A 23,000-nucleotide genomic window follows, 5' to 3' on the forward strand; every position below is an offset into this window, starting at 1 on the left:
GTCCCCCATCTGACCCTATCTCATACTCATTCACCAACTCATCTATCTTCACTTAACTCTTTTAGTGAAGTTAGTTAAAGCTATTTCTTGCTACTTGCCTAAAGTCTTATTCTTAGATTAAAGAGTTAATGTCTGAGGCAAAAACCTATGATATATCAGCCTGTTTGTCAATTATGGTCCGATAAACTCCCCTGTGTTTTTTTTTATCCTGGCTTTCTTTGTAATTCAGAACTAACCGGGAGCACCTGGTATCCCTCTGTGGTGAACAGAATTCCCTTCAGTTAATTATCTGACAGAACAGGTGGAAGTTAAAACATTAAAACATGCAACCTGAAAACCTCAGCACTCGGGGCCCTGAGCTAAATCACACAGCTTTCTACGTTCACACAGGTCTGCACTAATCACTGAAGTTTGTGTTACATTGTCATTAAGGCAAGGCAAAGATGTATTTGATCCAGATGTCTTCCTGGCCTTCCTTTTCCATACCATTACTCTAATTTCCTGTGGCAGTAGAACGATCCACTTTATAGCCTGCAATGTTTGTCTAATTTACCAGAACGAGGCCCCGTGTTTATAATCAGGTACTTGCAGTGGCTCTGTCAATCAGAGCTAAGGGCCAGAAGTTTTCTAGTTAACAAGATCATTCAAACCAATTTTTCCAGATGTACTGGCGACTAAGATGACAAGGAAGTAGAGGATTACATTATTAGATCAGCTGTTGTGATATATATTTTTTAAAAACTTACTGTAAATATTAAGTTTCGTTTGTTTCTAAGTTGTAGACAAGTCTTTTCAGAATGGATCTTAATGAAATCATTTGTAGGTTTTTGTCAAATATTCACATTTTGGATTTCATTTTATGTTTTATTCTATGTGTCTGTTTGTATTTCCCCTCTCTTGTTTTCCTTGAGGGAGCTTGGAGGTTTGTACAGGTCCTCAAATGTCCTTGGAGGTTCTTGGAGTTCCTTACTGGTACTCAAGGAATCTTGAATATTATTTTAATTCCTGGGAGGTTTATTGTACTTCAAGATACTTCTCTGGTAGTCTTTGCAGGTCCTTGGAGGACCTTGAAAGTTCTGGCAGCTCCTTCCACTGAGGTTCATGGCCATGGAGAACCTTGGAGGCCCTTAGACTTCCTTGTTAGGCCGTGAAGGTCCTTGATACCCTAAGAGCTTAGACTCTAAGCTCTTAGGGTATCAAGGACCTTATCAAGGACCTCTAAGCCTTAGAGGGTCATGCAGTGATGGAAGTTAACTACGTACATTTACTCAAGTACTGTATTTAAGTACAATTTTGAGGTCAGTTTACTTGTTACTTACTTGAGAATTTCTATTTTATGCTACTTTATATTTCTACTCCACTACATTTCAGAGGCAGATACTATATACATTTTATATGCAAACTATATGATGAGTTTATAAAATATGATGCACTGTTATAGAATAAACTACCCAACAGTATATTAGCTTTTCTTCAACCAGCTACAACGTGAAATGCTGCATATACAGTAATGCATCCGTAATAATAAGTAGTCAGTGGTCATTCTGCAAAATGAATATATTTTGCTGCTAATACTTCTGTACTTTTGTTTAAGATTTTGAATGCAGGTCTTGTTGTGGAGTAATTGTACCTTGATTACTAGGTTACTTTTACGTAAGTAAAAGATCTGAATACTTCTACCACCACTGGGGTACTGACAGATGCTTCCTTGGAGGTTCTCCGTGTCCATAAGGGGCCTTGAACGGCCTTTAAAGTCATTGAAGGTTGATGGAGGTGTTTGGTTTTCCTTGAAGGTCCTCTCTTTTAGGTCCAGGTAGAAGCATGGATCCTTGGGGGTAAAAGAAGGCCTCTCAGAAGATTGAAGAGCCCGGTAGGATGCTGGAGGTCCCTGCTCGGCCTCGTGGCTGCTGGCCCTTTAAGAAGAGCGGGAGGAGGCGCGGGGCGTCTTGGCTGCGGTGTTTTTGTCTCTCTGTCAGTGAGCGCTCCTGGGCCGAGGCGGCTGAAAGGATTTCCAGAGGGCAGGTAAGAACAGCAAATAAGTTCCCATTCCTCTGTGTGAAAACTGTCTTGGCCTCTCTTTGTCTAACTGTATTTGAAAGCGCTCCGCACGAGGCGCCTTGTGAGTGAGACTTCTTTTGTGAATTTCTGCCCATTCCCCCGGTCCTCTCTCTCCGGAGTAACGGGTCCTTTATCCTCCAAAACCACCCAGGCTGTTTCAGTTATAGTCATATTACTACCTGCGGCTCGGACTAATCATGGCTTATAATTTAACATTAGTATTTCTTTACCTTTAGGGGACAGTTAAACGGAGTCTCATGGTCGCTCCTCCGGTGCGTGCCTTTTTGTTCAGAGCATCACTGGAGGCTAACTCACGCTGCACGGTGGCGAGGAGCGCCGTTAACGAAAAATCTCTATAATTTCATAATAATAATAATAATAATAATCCTTTATTAACTAAAGGTGGTTCTGTCAAACTGGCGTGAGGTTACAGTGACCCTGTATTTTATTAGGTTTACTTATTATGAAATAGTAAATTGTCTGCATAAAAGCAGTGTATCTTCTGTACAGTATCTGTTAAATCCTCATGTACAGGCTGTATTGTTGTTCGCAGAGGGCTCGCAGAGAGGGACTTTTGTCCCAACTGACTGAAGGAGAGTTTTGTGTTGCAGCGAGCTTACAGTATGTTGCATCGCCAAATCTTTCCCTCCTGTCATTTCTGAACGAGCAACACATTTGGTTGGTCTGTTTCTGTTTGCTCTTCATTATGAAACTTTTCCTGTTGCCTCACATGATTTGTTGCAACAATCTAACCATTTTAGAATTTCATGTTGATAAAATGAAGCTCAGTGAAGACTACAGACTCAGGGGAGAGGGTGGGTCCTTGCATTCTGCAAGTTTTCATTACTTCCAGATGTTCATCAGCTTTTCGTTGCTGCTTCTTGCCCTCAAATGTGCTCTTCTCGCCGCCTGTAGCTGGTCAATGGTCACTGAGGGGAGTTTATATCCTCAGAAGATGGATGAGCTGATGGAGTTGTCTGTCAGCTGGGCTGGAGGAGAATAAAACTCTATTTAACTGCATTTGTGCTTTTCAGACAATGCAAAAGCTATTAGGGACACTTGCTCTGAACTGATGACCCTCCTTGATTTCCCTTAATAAACAGATTCGTTAAATCTTATTAGGCAAAATGCACAAATTAACGTTTTCCCCCCTGAATATGTAATTGGTTTTGTGTCAATCTGAGTGTTTGTTTAGTAACAATCTTTAAGTGACAGGATGTCTCATGATATGTGTGGTAGACTCTCCAGATTGATCAGTAAACACGTCAGATGTTGTTTTGATGAAGGACATGCAGAACTTGGCAGGATGTGGGGGTGTAGTCATCAGCCTGTTACACTGCAACATACAATACACCACTGTCCTGCTGTTGTGTAATGGGCTGCTGGCTGTATTAAATCACCTTCCAGTGAACAGCCAAAGACTGTAGCAGCTGCATGGCACTCGCTCACTCTGTCCTGTCGTTCATGGCGTTACATGGGCAGGTTGGTGGTCTGTGGCGTGATAAGTCTAATATATTTAGTGAAACTGTATAACACTATAACCTTCATGAAGGTAGGATTTATTGCAGGACTCTTGTATTAGTTTTAGCTAGGTTTCCCTTATAAATAGGCAGCTGAATATTTCCTTATTGTTTTGAGATCTAATGAGTGTAATAATAGTGAAAACTGACTCTTCCTGGTTTGTCTGGGGACCCCCTGGAACTCCATCAGAGACCCCTGGGAATCCTCCAGACTGCAGTTTGGGAATTTCTGGTCAGGTTTGTCTGCAGCTGGAGTTTCCTTCAGCAAGTTTTTTTTTTTTTTTTTTTTTACAGAGCTGGAATGTGATTGTCTCTCTCATTACAGCATTTGGACCCAGGGGTGCTGTGGTGGAATGCAGGGTTATAAACTCCATTTGCACACTGGGCCACACGCCGGGCATTTAAATGGTTTAGCGAGGCTAATGAAATTACACCCTGAACCTGCATGAGACTGTCTGTCACTGTCTAGGGTCTACCACTGATGAGCTACTCTGGACAGTTTTACTGCATGATGAATTATCTGTTCTGCTAAAACAATACACAGCCTTAGTGATCATTTTCATCACTTCAGATGAGGAAAGTTAGAAATTAAGTCCTAAAGTCTCTAAATATACCTTTTTCACACCATCACAACATCTTCTTTTATGATGATTAAACCCAAAGTTCTTAGTTGTATTAGAGGTTAATTTGTTTATAAACTAGGGATAAACATATGGCCCAGTATTGCAGAAGTAGTATCAGCCTGATTTGGTCAAGACAGTGAGGGTTAATAGTCCTACTTAACTATATTGATTGGGGCAAACAGTATAGACAAGCTTTCAGTGAACATATGGTCTAATCTGGCTTTTGAGGTACTATGGACTGTAATTCATTATCTGCTCGAATAATCTGACTTGATCTCCTTTAATACATTAATCACTCAGAAAAGCAAGATGGACTTTTCTGTCCAGTGAAGAGTCAGTGGATGTTTTCCGGAGCCTGTTTTGTTGTCTTTATGTCCACAAAGTCTTTTGATCAACATCTCTCGTTGAATCAGGAAGTAATTGATAAGATCCCTGAGAGGGAGCCACTTAACTACATCGCCGCTGCAGCAAGATTACTTCCTCTGCTCTGCTGTGTCGTCTGCTCAGTACCACAACACACGCTGACCTGAGCTTTTAACCCCAACACTGCTCTGACCAGCTCTCCACCACCCGTCTTACTGCCATCTGGACTTCGTCTTTCTCCCCTCCAGACCCCGCAGTTTCCTCAAAACAGTGCAGCTCTCTGGCCTCTCAGCTCGGCATCATTCTTAATCCCCAACTCCACAACTGCACAGGAATTTTCTCCCAAATGCCTTTTTTTTGTCTTTTTTTCCGGTGCCGCTCCTTGCTGCTCAGCCCCACCCTTGCTCAGTTTCCTGTTGGAGGTCAGCACAATGACCAATAGCAGACTGGCGGGTGTTTACTCTGCTCCTGTTCCAGGAGTAATGGGACCTGGCCAGCCCCTCCCCTTGGCCGTACTCTAGCCAGCACCAGACTGCTCAGCCCAGCGCCGTCTGCTCCTCCATACCACCACTCCTTAATGTAAAAAACAGGGCTTTCTGTGAAAGGGTAGAGAGTCCTGGAGGGGACGTCCCATTGGGTTATGATTTCACTGTCCTGAGTAAAGCCCAAATTAGTCAAAAACCACATGTCCAGCAGCAGCACAAGCGCAGACTGTATTGCCATGTTGATATGAGATCATCTGGCCTCGTTACACATGGTGAAGGGCCTGTCTGTAAGGCAGTGACGTACACCATTTAGCCACATTATGCTTGGTGACAAATGGCTGTTGTTGCTTCTACATTTAGTATTCTTTAGCTGTTCAGAGGAGTTATAATTTTTCCTGATATATTATTCATATAGGACCAGTTGGCTGAATGAAGCCATCTGTGCTGCCAAGTGAGGAAGAGGACAAAGAAGTCTTAGTAAATACATCAACAACCATGACTGTTGGGATCTTTATGTAACATTTAAAACTCTTCTGCATGTCTATATCAAGGTCTTTGTGGCCTGTTGCTCTGAGATAAAAACCTCTGGACAACAATCATCCTTATTTAGTCAGACAAAGTGCAGCTTCTTGTAGGGATTCTCTATTGTCGGTCTATTTTTAGGAGTGGAATGCACAAATGATGGTAATCTTCTAGGCGGAGCCATTTAGGATTATGAGGAAAGGTCCTTTGAAACTTTATATACTCATTGTGAGAGGTTCTTGCAGTCCTCTGTGTGATCTTTCTTATGTCCTTCCTGCGTTAACAGCAGCAGACTACATTCTGGTGTCAGCAGCAGGATTTGCAGTGATTCATACTGGTGGAGTCCAGATCTGAGAACAGTCATGGTCTTCTCATTCGAGAAGTTTCCATCTAAAACTCTCAGCAGCATTTCTCTTTTCTTCCCCCCTCCTCTCGCCGTTTTGCCTTTCTTTCCTCACATTCCCACTCTTTCTCTCCCACCCTCCCTCACATACTGTACTGCTCTCCTCTGCTTTCTCTCTGTCTTACCCCTGCTCCTTTTTTTCTTTCCTGCTTACGCTCTCCTTCTCCTTGTTACTCTTTCTCCTGGGTTGGGAGGAAGTGACTGAGTTGTTTCTAGATCCTTTGGGAATAGAAAGATGGAGCTCCCTTTCCTGTAACCCTTTCTTCATCAGACCTCAGACCATTGCAACATCTCTGTTTTGCCACATCAATTAGCTTGGTATCACAAGAGTGGCTCATGCACTGCAGCAGTGACCATCTGAGAGCCTTTCTATGCTAAACTGACATTAGAAAAAGGTGCATTTTGTCATTGCTGCCAAAACATTGCTACTTATTGGGGGGTTAATAAATCTGAAATGTATCATCACACCGTCTGATTTATCATCACAAAGACAGACAAATTAAAAACAGCTAAATCACTTGCCTTTCATATCATCGGTGCCCTTACCTGAAGAAATCAACTTAAAAGCTACAGCTGTGTTTGTTGATCTGTGGGAGTCTTTAGGCCTCGGCCAGTGTTGGAGGATCTGTGTGTTTTCATTTGTGCTGTGTGGGAGGCAATGGGAGTTCAAGTAGTCTCCTGTTAAGTTTGGTATTTGTCTTACATCTGCACCAACACAGGGTTATAACTAAACGCTCTAAACGCTTTGAGAGTAGTTTTTGGCATTGATGTATACGCTTCTATAATCCGGTAGAGATGCATTCATAATATTGTGTTATTTTACATAATTAGCAGCACAGATAGCTGGTCATTTTTGGAGCCGCAGGCACTATTAGTTGTTGACATCAATCACTTAGTCCCTCTCCTTGTATTTCCAGTGTCTGTCAGTGTGTGAGTCCATAACAGCACTTCATCCTCTGTTTGTTTGTTTTGAGGCAAATTTCCTTGCCACACACTCACACTCACACTGTTTCTCTCTGCCTCTCTCTCTCTCTGAGATGCCCCTCCTTGCTTTATATTAGAACCAGCTGTGGAACTAGAGGCTGAATGAATGGTTCTTTGTGATTTGGCCGTCGTTCCAGTCTAAAAGGTCTGTTTCTCCCCCTACCCCTCCACCCTCTGTGGTACTGGCATGACAACGATATGAAACAATGGACTGAACAACAGCAAGTCTTGTTATGATATTATGTAAAGGTCACCCATCAGTGTTTTTTAGGCTGCGAGACCCTCCTACAAAATGTCGACACTTCCACAGCAGCCTGACTCTGAGCGGCCTGAGCCAAAGTATGAGAATCAGCAGATGCAGTCATGCAGCTTATCAGCTGGACACGCACGCAGTAGTTACAGCGCACGCTGCAAATCTGAGTTGTCCATGATGGGAACTCACTTTAAGGTTCATGAAATCAGTCTGGCTTTGCGTCCGTAAAGGTGATCTGAGCAAATGACAGCTGTTCCCACAAAAACTGCAGGGCGTGTGTGTGCCAGTGGATTTGGGAGTGTTAGTCACAGAGGCAAAAACATTTCCCAATCACATGGCAGGGAGGCTCCCTGCCTTGAATTGATTAGAGAGCCTTGAAGTGGAAGGAGGAATGGGGTGGGGGAAAGTGTTTCTAGAAAGCTGGGAGAGGAGGAGAGCAGCTATGCATGGATCAGGCTGCACAACAAGAGAGTGATTGGCATTTCATGGGGGTATATTGTTCACATCCGGCGTGTCAGTCAAAACCACTGGAATGTTTTGGAATGTTTTTTCAGGCTTTGCAACCTGTGTTTATAGTCTTGCAGGGGCCACTCTTTTGTAACCTGTCATAAGTCTGTTTGTATCTGTGTCAACAGAGCTACACACCTTCTTAATGGAGTTTTACTGACATCCCCTGATGACTTCTAGTTGTAGATATCTCCTTTTATTTTCATGTGATTTACATTTTTCTGGGCTACAAACTGCTACAATCAAAAGCCGTGACTGCCAAAGTTCAAGTTTCCTTTCTTCTTGTTTCCCACAGGTGCTGACTGTAAGAGTGCAAGAAAAGGAAGGGAGAGCAAGGAGCCTGGGGAGGAGAGATCCCGTCCTTGCAGCGCAAGCAGCTGGTATGAAGCGGAAAATAAATCCCTCTTTTCCTAATTCACAAACCATTCCCAAGCTTGAGCAGAATAGTAATCACAGAAGGCTGAGAGAGTCAGTATGGCAATGGAAAAATCCATAAAGTTCTTCTTTGGGTGGTGGGAAGAGTGGTATTTCTGACTTCGCAATACTGAGGTCTAATCCTTTGTAATGGCAATAATAATAAGGTGACTCGATGAATGGAAGCAATGAGTTTGATAAACTTGGGAGAGCTGACCTCGAAACAAAGCCTGGCATCTTAAATTACTTTTCAGGGTGGTCTCAATCCTCCGACACACCAAAGACACGAGAATCTATATACATGCTGTAAATCCAATCCAGTTTTTAATCCTCCGGATACTAGCATGCAAGAGTTTGGTTGTAAATGAATAAACCTGAAGCTGCCTTGCATGTACATAAACAAGCGTTTTGCATGTGTTGCTGCGAGAAGTCAAAGAAGCTACAGTATAATGCAGTTATTCTCAGGACATACCACAGATGTGTAATTTGTGCTGGATGACCTGCATCTTACCCCTCGAGGGTTGTCTTAATCTTAATAGCAGGGAATGGAGGGAGTAGACCAGGCGATGTTAACTTCCGTTCGAGTGGTATGCAGCTGTATGGGGAGGTAGGGGGGTGTAATGGGGGCAAGGCATTTGTCCTGGATGAAGCTGGCCAGGGAAAGTCATCTGAAGAATGGTAGTGTGTCGCTGGGGAAGGGCGCACACTGGTTTCTGTTCAGTTGTCATCTCAAAGGAACTCTGTTTGAGAGCGAGTGAGAGGGAGGAAGGTCAACCACTCCACCCCAGCCACACACATACACACACTCAGGCGAGTACGAACACACATGCTAACACATCTGAAACACCCAATGAGCCTCTGTTGGAGAAGCAGATGTGGAGGCCTGGTGCTGTGGGCGTTTTGAGGGGGTGATAAGGGGGGAATGGCACCCAGAGAAGCAATAAGCAGAGAATAATGTGAGTTTGTGTGTGTAGATGTGATTTGAAGGAGTAGAAAACTGAATTTTGGAATTCAAAGGGGAATGAAGTGGACGTGTCGGCCGTCTCGTCTGCTGGGCTGGGATGTTTGGTTGCTAAACTGCAGATTCTAATTATATCTCCTCAACTGTCCCCTGTCAGCGCTGTCCTCCACCCTCCTGTGCACATACTCTCTCACACACATGCACATGCTCGCTTTCTCCCAACCACACCCCTTCTCTCTGTCCTGTTCTCACTTTCTCACACATGTAGTCATACCCAGACCGCACATAATCTATCTTTCATTCCATACTTGAGATAAACAGACACTCACAACATTTCATGCAATTATTCCAGATGAGTTGAAGTAATTGACATCTGATAAATTCCTCTACTGTAAGCTAGAATAATTGGCTTAGTGTCTGTGCCCTATACGTTTAACACTGTAATCTTTTCTTATCACAACATGAGTGATGAGTTCTTTTGATGTCAATGTTAAAATGGGTCTGTGTGTGCATGCCAACAGTATTTCCATGCCTCATAGTGTGTGGCAATCTTGGTATGAGTGGGTGATGAAGGGGCACAGATAAAGGGAATCGCACCAAGACATTAAACTGACTACAGGACTTCAAAAATACCAAGTCAATTTAGTCAGTGTTTCCAAGTGCCCTACTTTTCACAAGCGAGCAAGCACTGTCCAGGGTCACAAGATAGCGAGAGAGAGAGAGAGAGAGAGAGAGAGAGAGAGAGAGAGGGAGAGAGGGAGAGAGCTTGACTTAGAGAAGAGAGACTCAGTTCCTGCTGAAGAAACAGAAAACCAGCTTTAAAGTGAAGTGAATTGAGTATGCCTTAAAAAAAACAAAAGGGAGGTTTGCAGTCCAAACTTCTGATCTTAGCTCCTTAAAGTAATATAACAATGTTCAACTGCCTAATGCTGTGGATGGCTTAAACATTACATCCCCGGTTCCCACAAAGTGATGACCTAGAAAGTTAATCTTTTCCAAGCAGACACAAACTCAGAGGCATTGGTGCTGTGGGCTCTGTCGTTGCTGTTGCTGTGTCGCTCTCTGTGGGAGGAAAAAGCACAATCTTTTGTTTATAAAGAGTCAAAATGCATTACCTCTGGTATGAAAAATGCATTGAAGTCACTATGCTTTCTGTGTTGAAATAATGAGCAAGTGAATGTAGAGGGAATGAGCGAGACAGTGACCAGCTGAAACCTCCTGATCGTCAGCTGATGCTGAGAGAGGGAGAAAGCACCAGAAAAACATAAAAAGAGGACAAATAGAGAAGAAACTGGAGGGGGAAGATGTGGAGAAAGTGAGGGAGCGAAAGACGAGAGAGTGTCTGTAAACCCTAAATTGAGAGGCAAAGTTAGCGTGCACAGATGATTCCTAATAAGGTTGTAACTGGCAGTCTCAAACCTCTGTCCCAGAATTAGCTGCCAGGAAACTTTCCCCTGTAACTCCTCTTCTGTGAATGCTAAGAACAGAAACAAACACACACATCGACTGTGACCCACTATGCTCCGAAAAATGGGCGGATAAAATTAGATGGGGAGGAAGGAGGGTGAAGTAGTGAAAGAAACAGAAAAACTATTTCTGACCACACGAAAAGAACAATGCGGTCAGAAAAGAGCAATCATTTATAGCAGGAATACAAGATGTGCATATAAATGAACGCTGATTTTATCAGGTTTCTATTGGGCGTACACGATCATGTATTGTTGCATTCACCTCTGTCTTGTTATTACTGCCAGAAAAGCAACTCTTGTTCTTTTTGAAAAAATTTTGTGCACTTATTTATTTATTCAACGCGTGTCTGTCTCTCCACAGGTGACAGTTAGTGGGTGACTGTTTGAGTAGCCGCTCATCATGGCTCAGGTGCTGCACATGGACCCCGGCTTCCCCGGTACAGCTTCTAGTTATTCTTACTGATATTAGTTATTTTAAGATCATTCATTCTTTTTGTTCGGATTTAATCTGTCAGACATTTAACAGTTGTACTATCCAGAAACTTTACAAGGTTGGGTTATAGTGACTGTGTCATTCCACTTTGTACCTAATTTGGTGATTGTTTCTGAGTACATACATAAATACACAGTGGCCCAAAGTTAATACAATTTTCTGAAGTCTGAGCCCAAGATTACACACAGATTTCCGTTTGTTTAAAGTTGATTTCCTTCCTCCTCAGGGAAACTCAACCCGCCTGCTCCCCCTTCCCTGCATGGCAAAGAACAGGAGGCACCCTACTCAGTGGAGACCCCCTATGGCTACCGTCTGGACCTAGACTTCCTCAAATATGTTAACGACATAGAGAAGGGAAACACTATCAAGAAAGTGCCTATCCAACGCCGGCCACGCTATGGCTCCCTGCCCCGTGGCTATGGCTACGCCGGCTCCTGGTGGACCTCCACAGAGTCTCTGTGCTCCAACACCAGCATGGACAGCCGGCATTCCTCCTTCTCCTACTGTGCCCCAGGCTACCACACGTCGCATAGGCCCAGCTTCAGCACTGCCCGGGTGGAAAAGACCCTGTTGGATGCACGCAGGAAGCTGGAGGAGGAGAAAGAGGGGCGGAGGTTCTCCAACCTGGGCAGCATGCACAGCAGCGTTGTAGGCTCTAACACCTCTCTCAGCAGTGCACACAGCTTCAACCGAGCCCAGGGTGGAAGCGGATCCTTCACCCCAATGAGTTCTGGCCTGTCCACCCCAGTGACTCCAACACCAGCCCACCTGCAGCATGTCAGGGAGCAGATGGCTGCGGCCCTCAGGAAGATCAGGGAGCTCGAGGAGCAGGTGAAGACCATCCCTGTGCTGCAGGTCAAAATCTCTGTGCTGCAGGAGGAGAAACGCCAGCTCAGCGTCCAGCTGAAGAGCCAGAAGTTCCTGGGCCATACTTTGAGTTTCAACCGAGGTCGTCCCCGAGGAGAGCTATACATCGACATCCCTGAAGAAGAGGTGAGCACTGGAGCTAAGAGCAGCATCAAGCCAACAGGGCCACTGTCTCCCACCACACCTGAGGGCTCCAAGCAAGACTCAGGGTGTGAGATTGAGGACACTGTGATTGTGGGTGGAGCGCGACCAGATGCAAAGCGGGAAGTGCGCACAATCGGAGTGGGACCGGAGGACTCGAGGGGCAGTCGTCAGGTGGGAGTCGGGGTTCGGGAGGAGGATCTGGGGCTGCTGCCAGAGACAGATGCTCTTAGGAATGAAGTGGGTCAGCTTGAGGGCCAGCTAAAGAGGACGATGCAGGAGCTGCAGGCTGCACAGCAGCAGGTTGCAGCAGCCCAGAAGGTCCCTCAGGCAGAGCATCCAGTCATGGCCACCAGCATGGGCTGGCAGGAGCCACAAGGCTGCAGCCTGCACACTTTGGTCAGCTTCACACAGCTGCCCCAACAGAGGGAACAGAGAACTGTGGGAATCCAGGTGTACACACTGGAACAGCCTACTGTGGTGGAGGTGGGCACTCTGCTCCGAGCAGAGACCTGCAGCTCCCCCTCCCTTCAACCAGCTGGTGGGGTCGCGGAGGGTCATCACAGAGGAAAAGCTGAAGGTCTGGGTTCAGTCGGTAGTGTATTAACAAGGACACTTGAGTTACAAATGTATTACCCTTACCTGAACAGTCTAATGCAGCCCTTTGTGAAGCATATCATGTTCAATATTTGAAAACACCAGGGGCTCAAAACCTCTCTGACACAGTCAACAGTCACCCACACATCAAAACATTAGAAACACTTCTCAGGTTAAAGACTAATACAACACCTCTGACACTAAAACGTCAGATTATAAACCAGGATTTATTGAAATGCCATTGTATTGAATTGCCTTAGATTGTAGAAGTGTAATCAATAACTCAGGGTAAATGAGCTTGTGTTAACAACTTCTCAATTTCTACAAAGTGTTGTATAAAGTAGTTTACTTTTATTTTATTTTATTTCTCCATAAGATATTTGATTACTTTAGGCTGAAAAGTCTTTATGTCTCACAGATGCTCCAGTTGAGTTGCCGATTGCAGTCAGCTCCAAGCAGGTGCGCGACGTCCTGAAGAGCGAAGTGTCCACTTCGGTGCCTGTAGCTAATCCTGTCATCGCTGTTGGCACGTCTGGTAATCACATTGGTTTCTTGCATTCTAAAGAAGAAGAGACACACCTGCATACGTCCACAGAGGCTGTCCCGTCACAAGAAGGCCCTCAGACAGGTAACTGGACTGAACTCTGTTCAAAACACCCCTTGAAAATCACTCTTAACTTGTTTGAACCACACTGTGTTCCTCCTGTATGTGTGATCACTGGTATCTTTTCCAGCCTCATCTCCCCAGTCTTCTTTGAGGTCCATTATGAAGCGGAAAGCAGAAGGTGAACCAGGATCTCCCTCTACAAAGAAAAACCTACAGTTCATTGGAGTCAATGGAGGGTAAGTGTCAGTCAGTTTCCTCCGCTGAGCACAGCGTCAGTTACCCTTCCCTGGTAATTGTGTCTCATCGTAGATTTGGAAAAAAGTAGTGAGTGTTCACAAAGAGTCTGCGCTAGCCAAGGTTATACTGCCAGAGTAATTGTATTCCCTGCTTATGCACAGTGACATAACAGGTGTGAGTTGAGACCCTTTTGACAGTGAAACGCGTTCTTGTCTTGCAGCTACGAGTCCACATCATCAGACGATAGCAGTAGTGAGAGCTCAGACGAGGGGAGTGACTCTAGCGAATATCATGAAGCCAGAGAAAAACTACCAGAGTCGGCGGTCCAGCACCAGCAAATAACCCACAGCAAGGTTTCCCAGCCTCCAGGAAGCAACAGTGTACCTCAACAGACTGCCATCAAAGTACCAGCCGTCATTCCAGACTCACAGCAGAGTCCCAACCAGTCTGCAACTGCAGACACGACACTGCCAGACAAAGCCCACCAGTCACCAGCGACGGACTCTGTTGTGCAAAAATGTGCCTCACAGCCACCAGCCTCCAACTTCACTCTAACTCCTCCATGTCCAGAAAACGATCCTGCCTGTAAAGAAACTGTCACAGTCACCCAGGAGATCACCTCCACATCATCAAGCACTGAACCCACTCCTGAACAAAGCTCCACAACGTCCTTAGTTACCTGTTCTTCATCGCTGTGTGTTACTAAAACCACTGAGATTAACCAGCAGCAATACACCGTCCAGTCAGAAACAACCGTCCTCTCCAGCCAATCAGAGTCAAAGCCAGCGCCTGAAAGCATCGCAAATGACACAGTATCTGCCAAACAAGTCAGGTAAATGTACACATGGTTAACAGACAGGCTGATATAGTGGTAATGTCTATCAAGTCTGTGTGTGAGCATCAGTGACCGATCTCCTTGTCTGTCTCAGACTGGACCTGAGTGACGGCCTGATGTCAGCTCTTCATGCCCTGCAGAAAGCCCTGGGGGAACCCAATGCCTTCAGTCAACAAGGAGCAGTAGGTGTTCAGTTAATTCACTTTATTTAATCAGTATAATCCACTCAGTATCAATACTGCTTTCCAGGAAATGTAAGAAGGAGGAGTTTTTCTTTCTTAAAAGCAATCGTATTGACAACAACAAACAGAAGCATAACCAAAGGAAAAACACAGCCCCTCAAAAATTGATTTATCTTAAGTGCACTCATTTTCAGAACATCACTTTGACAGAAGGGGCATGTTTTTTACTCTGTGATCTTTAAAGTTGAGGTTATAGGTTTCTTGCAATATAAGATGAGCTTTGCATCTCTTAATGTTTGAATTAGTCAAGAAAACATAGCTAAAGCTTTTGTAATACAAGGGGCTTAAAAGAAACGAGAAAAGGGTCTGCTGCGTTGAAAACCTGGCTCTAGACCCAATTTATTTTGCACTGATTTTAGTATTTTTGTACTGTGAAGAGCAAACAACATATTTCCTGTGTGTTTCTCCAGAGGTTTGTGGTTTCCAACAAATCCTTTTCTTGTATTTGATTTTGTTACACTATCATGGTCGGTCTGAAGGCCTGTGAGCTGTGCTCTTGCATTTCTCCAGCTGTCTGTCAAGTGTGTATGAGTCTCTAATCGTCCTCATTGTGTCTGATCTCAGAGGGCAGCCTACACCACCGTGCTGCAGGAGTGGCTGCGAGTGTCCTGTCACAAAGCAGCGGACACGGCTGTCGTCAAGGCCTATATGAGCACCTTCTCCTCCATCTCCCCTCAGCTGCTGGAGTTTGTGATCAACATGGCAGATGGCAATGGGAATACAGCGCTTCATTACACCGTCTCCCACTCCAACTTCCCCGTGGTGAAACTGCTGCTGGACACTGGTGAGCTGTGTGTGTGTGTGTGTGTGTGTGTGTGTGTGTGTGTGTGTGTGTGTGTGTGTGAGAAAAAAGTAATGAGAGAGAAGAGACAAGATTACAGAAGGGTGATTTAAATGTAGAGGTGGGTGACATAGGCACTAAATGTCATTACCCAAAAGTTAAGGATGTTAACTAAAGCATTCGAAATGTGAAAGTTAAACTAATGTTCTTCCCATTGAGTCAGATGTGTTTTCCTGTATTCAATCATTAGGTTTGAGTCTCAAACATCCCTGTCATTGTTTGCGCTGCTGTCATATCCCCTGTCACACTGTTTGCCCTATATACCTGACAGGCCTGTGTAATGCTGACAAGCAGAACAAGGCGGGCTACACGGCCATCATGCTGACAGCTCTGGCTGCCTTCCACTCTGACAGTGACCTTCAGACGGTCCTGCAGCTGCTGCGCACAGGAGACGTCAATGCCAAGGCCAGCCAGGTGCGCCCTCTACTGCTCATTAGCTTTTACTGCACCTTCACACACAACCAAACTCATGTTAGAACTGGACTTATAGAGCATTTACATGTGCTTTTATGAACTCTGCTCTAATGTGTCTGATGACACTGCAGTTTGTCACCAGATGCATGTAAACAAATGCAGTGTAAATGACAGCAATGCAGTTCTAAAATTAGATCTTCATGTTGAAGATGAGTTTAAAGATTTTGATGCATGTTTGTAGGCCGGTCAGACAGCGCTGATGCTAGCGGTCAGCCACGGTCGAGGGGACATGGTGCGGGCGCTGCTGTCCTGCGGGGCACAGGTCAACATCCGTGATGACGACGGCTCCACGGCGCTCATGTGTGCCTGTGAACACGGTCATGTAGACATCGTGCGTCAGCTACTGTCTGTGTCGGGCTGTGATGCCACTCTCACCGATAATGTAAGCATACATTTCCCTTCCTTCTTCCTTCCTCTTTTTGACAAATCGTGCCCAGGCTGATCATCTCACCATCATCACCGCCTGTTTCTTACAGGATGGCAGCACTGCTCTGTCCATTGCCCTGGAAGCCAGCCAGAACGACATTGCTGTGCTTCTGTATGCTCACCTCAACTTTGCAAAGCCTCCTTCCCCTGTGAGTACTTAATGCTCTTCTTTCCTTCTTTTTAGAGTAACTGTTTTGCCAACATTCAACAATCATACAGGGGGAAATCTGTCATAGAAGAAGATATTGATGACTTGATTTGTCCACTTACTGTTGTCTCAATAAGGCACAGTGTAATGCAGCCATGTGACTTCTTTTATTTTCAACGAAAGTAGAGGGTTATTCTGGGAAATGTAGGAAATCACTGACTGAAGAAGAGGTAGATGAAGCAGATTGAAAGTACCAGGAGAACATAGCACATCAGCTCAACCAAAACTCCTGGAAGAGATCATAAAGCATCACAAATTTGATGCTAAGCTACATGATACAATGGTGAACATACTGTATCTGAATTTGGGATTTTTTTTTAATTTCACACATTAGCTGTAATTTTTCCTACAGCTTTACGACAGCTATGAGTACAGTACAGAATGGGTACAAATGAGTTTTTCCAGCAGTTCAGCTCCAAATCCCACCAACATTCATTTGATAACACCTTTTTAACCCGTGTAGGTTTCACCGAAGTCTCCTCTCTTGGGTTCCTCTCCTCCTGCCGGTGAAACAAAATGAAGCCTGCTCCCTCTGCAGGTGACAGAAACTCTATGGCCCATCCACAGCAACAACTCATTTACAGTGTGATTTTTCTTTTTTTTCTTCATCTGTAATTAGGAAACAGTTTGTTTGTGCGTTTCTATTCACCCTACATAATTTAAGTACATTGTAATGTGCAGATAATTACATGACAGCTAGCACCATTGTTATCCATTGCTTTTTGCACACAGTTGTCTTTTTTAATCACAGTGGTGGTTGAAAACATGGATTTCTTGTGTGGTACAATCTGAAATACTGAAGTCTCACTGAGTCTTGCAGTGATCCAGTTCTCAGCCCTGTTTTTAGTGGCACTTACAAGTCAAAACTGGTCACTAAATTACATTATACAGTTCATTATTATATACTTGTTTTATTCCATAAGAATGTCGTATTAGTTGCTTCATAGAGTGATGTGTTTTCATTGTAATGTGTACAATAGCTCTTTCACAGTAGCATCATTACTGTATGTGTGTGTGACCATCACAGTCATTCGGAATAACAAAAGCCACCTCTCATGGATAAGTGTCCTTGCATCAACTAGCTCATTGGTGCTACAAAAAATATAATACAGAAAACACCACTTCAACAGTTTATCAATATTTATACACAACATTTAATTACTCCAGAGTATTTTTGATATTGATTTTAATTTTTAATCTGACTTAATTCAGGACCTACAAGGATCATGATTTTTATTTCCCAGAAGATGGTTTACTCAATACACCTTTTTAACCAGAGGACAAAAATTAATTTTATGTGTTGACCACATTTCCTAAAATAAGCCCAAAGATGTACCTCTCCTACCAGATCTGTAACAATATTACGGTGATAATATTAACACAGGCCTGGCATCATTGTGGAGGAAGAAAGACGTCAACATTACTTTCTGAAGGCTACGGTACTATGGTCTTTGTATTTTTATACGTGAAGGTATTTTGGATGGCTGTAAGGAAAGATTGGAGTGTATCTGTGTTTGTAATACAATGTGCTTATATGATTTAACAAGACTTTGTTGAGAAATGACTCAAAGCACTGGTGAAGCCACCTCCGCTGTGGTCGTGCTGGTAAGATTTGTCAGGGAACCAGAAAGTGACTGATTGAGGTCTTTAAAGGACGTGCCATGTAAGATGTGAATATCAAAATAATATATGTCAATGTAAACTGGTAGTTATTGTGACTAAAATCAAATTCCTTGAACAAAAGTGCATAGGCTATTGATGTCAAAATTTCTATTACTTTTTGAAGATTTTTTTCACAGTTTTCATATTCACTTTTAAGCAATTTTTATAAACTTTCAATTTTTTAATTTAAGTATCTATCTTTTTATACATTTAGACATTTTAAGCTCACACCTACTTTATGTAATCGCACAGCTCTTTCAGTTTGTTTTATGGAAGTTTATGTAAAATTCTAGATTGTGTTTCTCTATTAATGAATAAATGTGGACCACACTGTTTCTATTGCATTTATTAAATATTACTTTTATTTGCATGTAAGTTGCCATCAGTGATGTAAAACAAGGTAAAAACAGTAGCCAATGTGATACATCATAGTTAGTTCCAATTAAAGTAATGTAGCTCATAATAACAATGGATCTCTTAGGGGGGAAAGCATAGCTGAAAAGACCATTTTCCTTGTATATGTATATTTCATACATGCATGATAGGAAATCTCCACTAGAGGGCAATCCAACTCAAACCGTTCTTCCCTCTGTCTACATCACATCCTTGGTTGGTGTAGCTCTGTAACACTGAGCACTGTTTACTCATTTAAAGACCCACCAGTATCATCATGAGGCCCCAAACCATCAAAACTGTTTTATTTCATATGTGCATTTCAACTCAATTTAATCCATTTCGGCCTCAACAGCACTGAAGATGTGAGATGAGTTTTCCTGTGATGTTGCCAACACAAAAAGACTTTAATATCGGTCTTTGTTCTGTGGTATTCAATACTCAGCTGAATTATTCCTTCACTACTACAAAAACGATTAATACAGTATACATGAAATTAATAATATGACACAACAGGGTAAACAAAACACACTCCCACTCAATTCTCCTGAAACCAAGTGGAAAATGATTATAATACAACTGCATGATCAATTTGTAACAACATTGTTTTAAAAGAAAAATGATAAAATCTGAAACATGAAGCTCTGTAAGGTTATGTTGTGTATGCATATATGGAGGACCAAAATGCTGCCGTGCAAATGTGTAACATCCTCATTCCTCTATGGAAAGCTACAGAGGAATATGATGGGACAATGTGCCCTGATTGCCTTCAGGGGTACAAACCCAAAGGAAACTGTATAAGGGATTGCCTTACATTCCCAATGCAAATATCTTATAGGATGGTCCCTGTAGTGTATATGCAAATACTGATACTGCCAAAGCTGCTGTCCATGCATTCATGTTATTAAGGGGGAACCCCCATAGTGAAATAATCTGGACTTTAAGTACTAGTTATGCTTTTAGGCAAGAATGCAGGATTTCTTTTGAAACAGCAATTGAATCATGAGGCAGGACGCCACAAAAGAGGGTTTCCACAAGTTGCTGAGACATTTGGCAGAAGTCAGCGCCAACAACAGAGCTGTTATACTGGGCAACATCCTAAATGGAGCCTGGTCCAGCGGCTCTTAAAAGCATGGCAAATCAGGGCATGAATTGGGGTTCAGCCTATTCATTACACACCAGGAAGTAGATGGAGCTCTCACACATTTTCTTCATGTCCATTGTAATGGATGTGTTAAGTGTTGTATACCAGGTCAGGTTACTGAAATACTGCTTCATGCCTGGAAAAACAAAAATGAAAAGACAGAGGGAAGAAAGGGGTCTGATTTCCTTCCTATGCTAACCCCCCCACTTACCAGGAATAATCAAATGGTGTACGGCCTGACCTCCTGCATTCCTGCTGTAAGCTGATTGGTTTTCTTTTTCAACTTGCCAGCCCAGTGCTAACTGTAAACATCACTGTTATGGCGCTGACTGTGTTTGCGGACGTTCTACCTTGCCTCCACGCTGATGTTCAGGCAAGAATGATGCACTGAAAATGCATACAAATCCCTTTTCTCTTTCAGTGGAAAAGTTGCCTCTTCAAAGACACTGACATTCAGGTGCTGAAGCGCTGTTCTAAAGGTTAAAAACAACCAAGTCTTAAACGGGACCAGGCAAGAAGCGAGAGGCCTCAGCCACTGATCATGTGTCAAAAATGGCTTCTCACCAGTTGTGGCCAGCTGTGGTCACAGATGCTAAGTCTACTTTGGAGCTGGTTTGACCTTCTCAGGCGGCTCCTGAAGTTAAGTAAGCACATCCTGCAGGGTGTACATCTGGGTGTTAACTTGGTTTCGAGGCTTTAGCCTCACAGCAGTTAGCGAAAAGAGCCACGAATACCTTGGTTGTGGATGACTCGTAACAAAAACTAAATTGAGGGTTGGGGCTATCCCACTGATTTATTAGTTAAAATGAAGAAGATATGGGATTCCTTTTCATCTTAGCTCTTTAGGTGATAGTCCAGGACTGGGCATGTGGAGACTGTGACCCCTGACCTGAATCAAGGCTGTTGGTAGATCTCAAACCAACCTGAAACCATCACTATAATCAAGACGAGTTTGGGTTTCCACATGGTGTTGTGGCTGGTGAGAGGAGGAAGCAGAGTAGTCAGATGTGTGGTGTGGTGTTTGGTGCTCTACAATCATTTGTGTTTACAGACTATGTGAAGTGACCTATTTTATGCCATTAGCATTTTGAAGGTCTGGTGACAAGCTCAAGGAGTGTGTCATAACACCAGCTGGTTTCCTCAGACAGCTGCTTGTCTTTGGGAGGAGTCGTAAGATAACATGCTACTGTATGCAAAGTCTGCACAATATATCTGACAATATAACATTTCAGAGGACACACAATCAGAAATGAGCTGGCTATTTTTGATTATTTTAAGGCAAAAAGGTTGTCTACATCCAAAAGCCTTTTACCCTAAAACAATTACTCTGCTCATTTGGTTATAATTGCCAGTTTCCAGTTGTGTAACGCAGCGTCATATAACTACACTAGATATCAGATGAACTGCACACTGGAAAAGCTTATCTGTTTGTTCTTTTGAGTGGATCCACCCTCACAGCTGCAGTGTAGTGGCTTAGATAAGCCACACACCATGTTATGGCAGGAAACACAGAAAATGTCTTTAGTCATCATGTTGGAAGATTTCCAACTGATAAACAAACCTATTAACATTGTTGTTTTGTTTGCAGAGGCTAGATTTGAAACCTGTTCGAATTAGGCCAGCTTGGTCTCTGTATGTTTCAACATTTTTAACAGAGGAAGGTGATGTACCAGACAACAATAAAACATTCTAAAAATCAGAAATGCATTTTATTAACGCTTGTAATTGCATATTTCAATCTTCATTACAATGATAATTTGAGGTTTGCTTTGGAGTCACGGTGAGAAGATTTTTTTTTTATCTTATACAAACTGCGACCAGTCACTTGGACCGCCCTCCGCACTTGGAGGAGGTCCAGTGTGCATACTCTGTTTCAAGCATAAAACCCCCCACGGTTTGGGCTCATCACAGCTTTCAGCAACTCTCAATCAACAGTCAAGATGACCAGTCTCACTGCTAAGGACAAGGACACAGTCAGGACCTTTTGGGACAAAGTGTCCGGAAAGGCGGAGGACATCGGCTCCGATGCTGTGGCCAGGTAAATATGACCCAACACTGACTGATGTAATCTGCTCCAACATTGGTTGATTCATTTACATACGCACTCACTCATGTATTTCTTTTCACCCAGGATGCTGGTGGTGTACCCGCAGACCAAGACTTACTTCTCCCACTGGAAGGACCAGAGCCCCACCTCTGCCTCGGCGAGGAAGCACGGAATAACTGTGATGACTGGATTTGCAGATGCTGTGAAAAAAATCGACGACCTGAAAGGAGGTCTTCTGAACCTCAGTGAGCTGCACGCCTTCACTCTGCGTGTGGACCCTGTCAACTTCAAGGTGCAGAGATAGCCTCTAATACAAGATGGTAGCCTGTCATTTGTATGAAGCAATCCTCAAACTTACGACCTTGAGGAGTTTCCAAACTTGCAACAAGTCCATCTGTCATTACCATGCACATAATGTCCCTATGTACAGTGTAGATAATGCTGCTCCATTCAGATAAACCTGTCGTTGTTCAAATGGGCCAGTAGGCTAGATGAAGATTGGAGTATGGACTGAGCATTCAATGTTGCAGCAAATATCAGTGACAGATATTTGTTAGGTGCGAAAACTCCATATAAGTAACATCTGTGTGATTGTCTTGTTTTCACAGATTCTCTCCCACAACATCCTTGTGGTCATGGCCATCATGTTCCCCAACGACTTCACCCCTGAGGTCCATGTGTCTATGGACAAGTTCCTGGCTGCCCTAACTCTGGCCCTGGCTGAGAAATACCGATAAACAGCAGGAGAAGATGACGGAGACTGCAGCATGAGCTTACATTGCATAATGATTAATAAATGAATGCAAAAAGCAAAGCAATTGTTTTTCTGTTTCGTTTATGATGATTTGTGTCCTATATGAGAGTAGGCTTTGTTAAATATCACAACTAGGCTCCAGCACAAAGCTCACTTAAAATTAAGCAAGTCAAATTTTACACTTAACATTAGAGCTGCAACTATTAGTCGATGAATTGATTAGTCCATCGATAGAAAGTGAATCGGTAATATTTTGGCCATCGATTGTTATTGTAATATTTTGGCTAAAAACTCCAAACATTTGAAGACTTAACCTCGGACTCTTTTTTTTAATAGATAGACTTTTGTATAAACTAAACCAGTGGTTTTCAATAATGAGATTGCTTTGGTCAAGTTTGCATTCGCCCGACTAGCCTACCAATCAGGTGAAGCTAAATGCGCCGACCTTTTATCCATTACTTTTAGCTAAC

The 23,000-nt window shown here is 43.4% G+C and overlaps 2 protein-coding genes across 2 annotated transcripts; both read left to right on the forward strand.

Annotated features, from left to right (window-relative positions):
* Positions 1-1,982: 1,982 nt before the first annotated feature.
* kank2 (KN motif and ankyrin repeat domains 2) lies at positions 1,983-18,527 on the forward strand. Its single transcript, XM_070922655.1, has 13 exons — positions 1,983-2,022; positions 8,014-8,098; positions 10,924-10,999; positions 11,282-12,643; positions 13,079-13,288; positions 13,395-13,503; positions 13,725-14,336; positions 14,434-14,521; positions 15,146-15,365; positions 15,694-15,836; positions 16,078-16,278; positions 16,373-16,471; positions 16,994-18,527. The coding sequence occupies exons 3-13, from the start codon at positions 10,963-10,965 to the stop codon at positions 17,048-17,050; spliced, it is 3,138 nt and encodes a 1,045-aa protein (XP_070778756.1). The 5' UTR covers positions 1,983-2,022; positions 8,014-8,098; positions 10,924-10,962; the 3' UTR covers positions 17,051-18,527.
* A 3,125-nt stretch (positions 18,528-21,652) lies between these two features.
* LOC139300417 (hemoglobin subunit alpha-1-like) lies at positions 21,653-22,548 on the forward strand. Its single transcript, XM_070923519.1, has 3 exons — positions 21,653-21,767; positions 21,861-22,068; positions 22,385-22,548. Exons 1-3 carry the CDS (start codon positions 21,670-21,672, stop codon positions 22,511-22,513), a joined length of 435 nt encoding a protein of 144 aa, XP_070779620.1. The 5' UTR covers positions 21,653-21,669; the 3' UTR covers positions 22,514-22,548.
* Positions 22,549-23,000: the final 452 nt, after the last annotated feature.

This window comes from Enoplosus armatus, chromosome 17 (assembly GCF_043641665.1).
Source record: "Enoplosus armatus isolate fEnoArm2 chromosome 17, fEnoArm2.hap1, whole genome shotgun sequence".
Lineage (NCBI taxonomy): Eukaryota > Metazoa > Chordata > Actinopteri > Centrarchiformes > Enoplosidae > Enoplosus > Enoplosus armatus.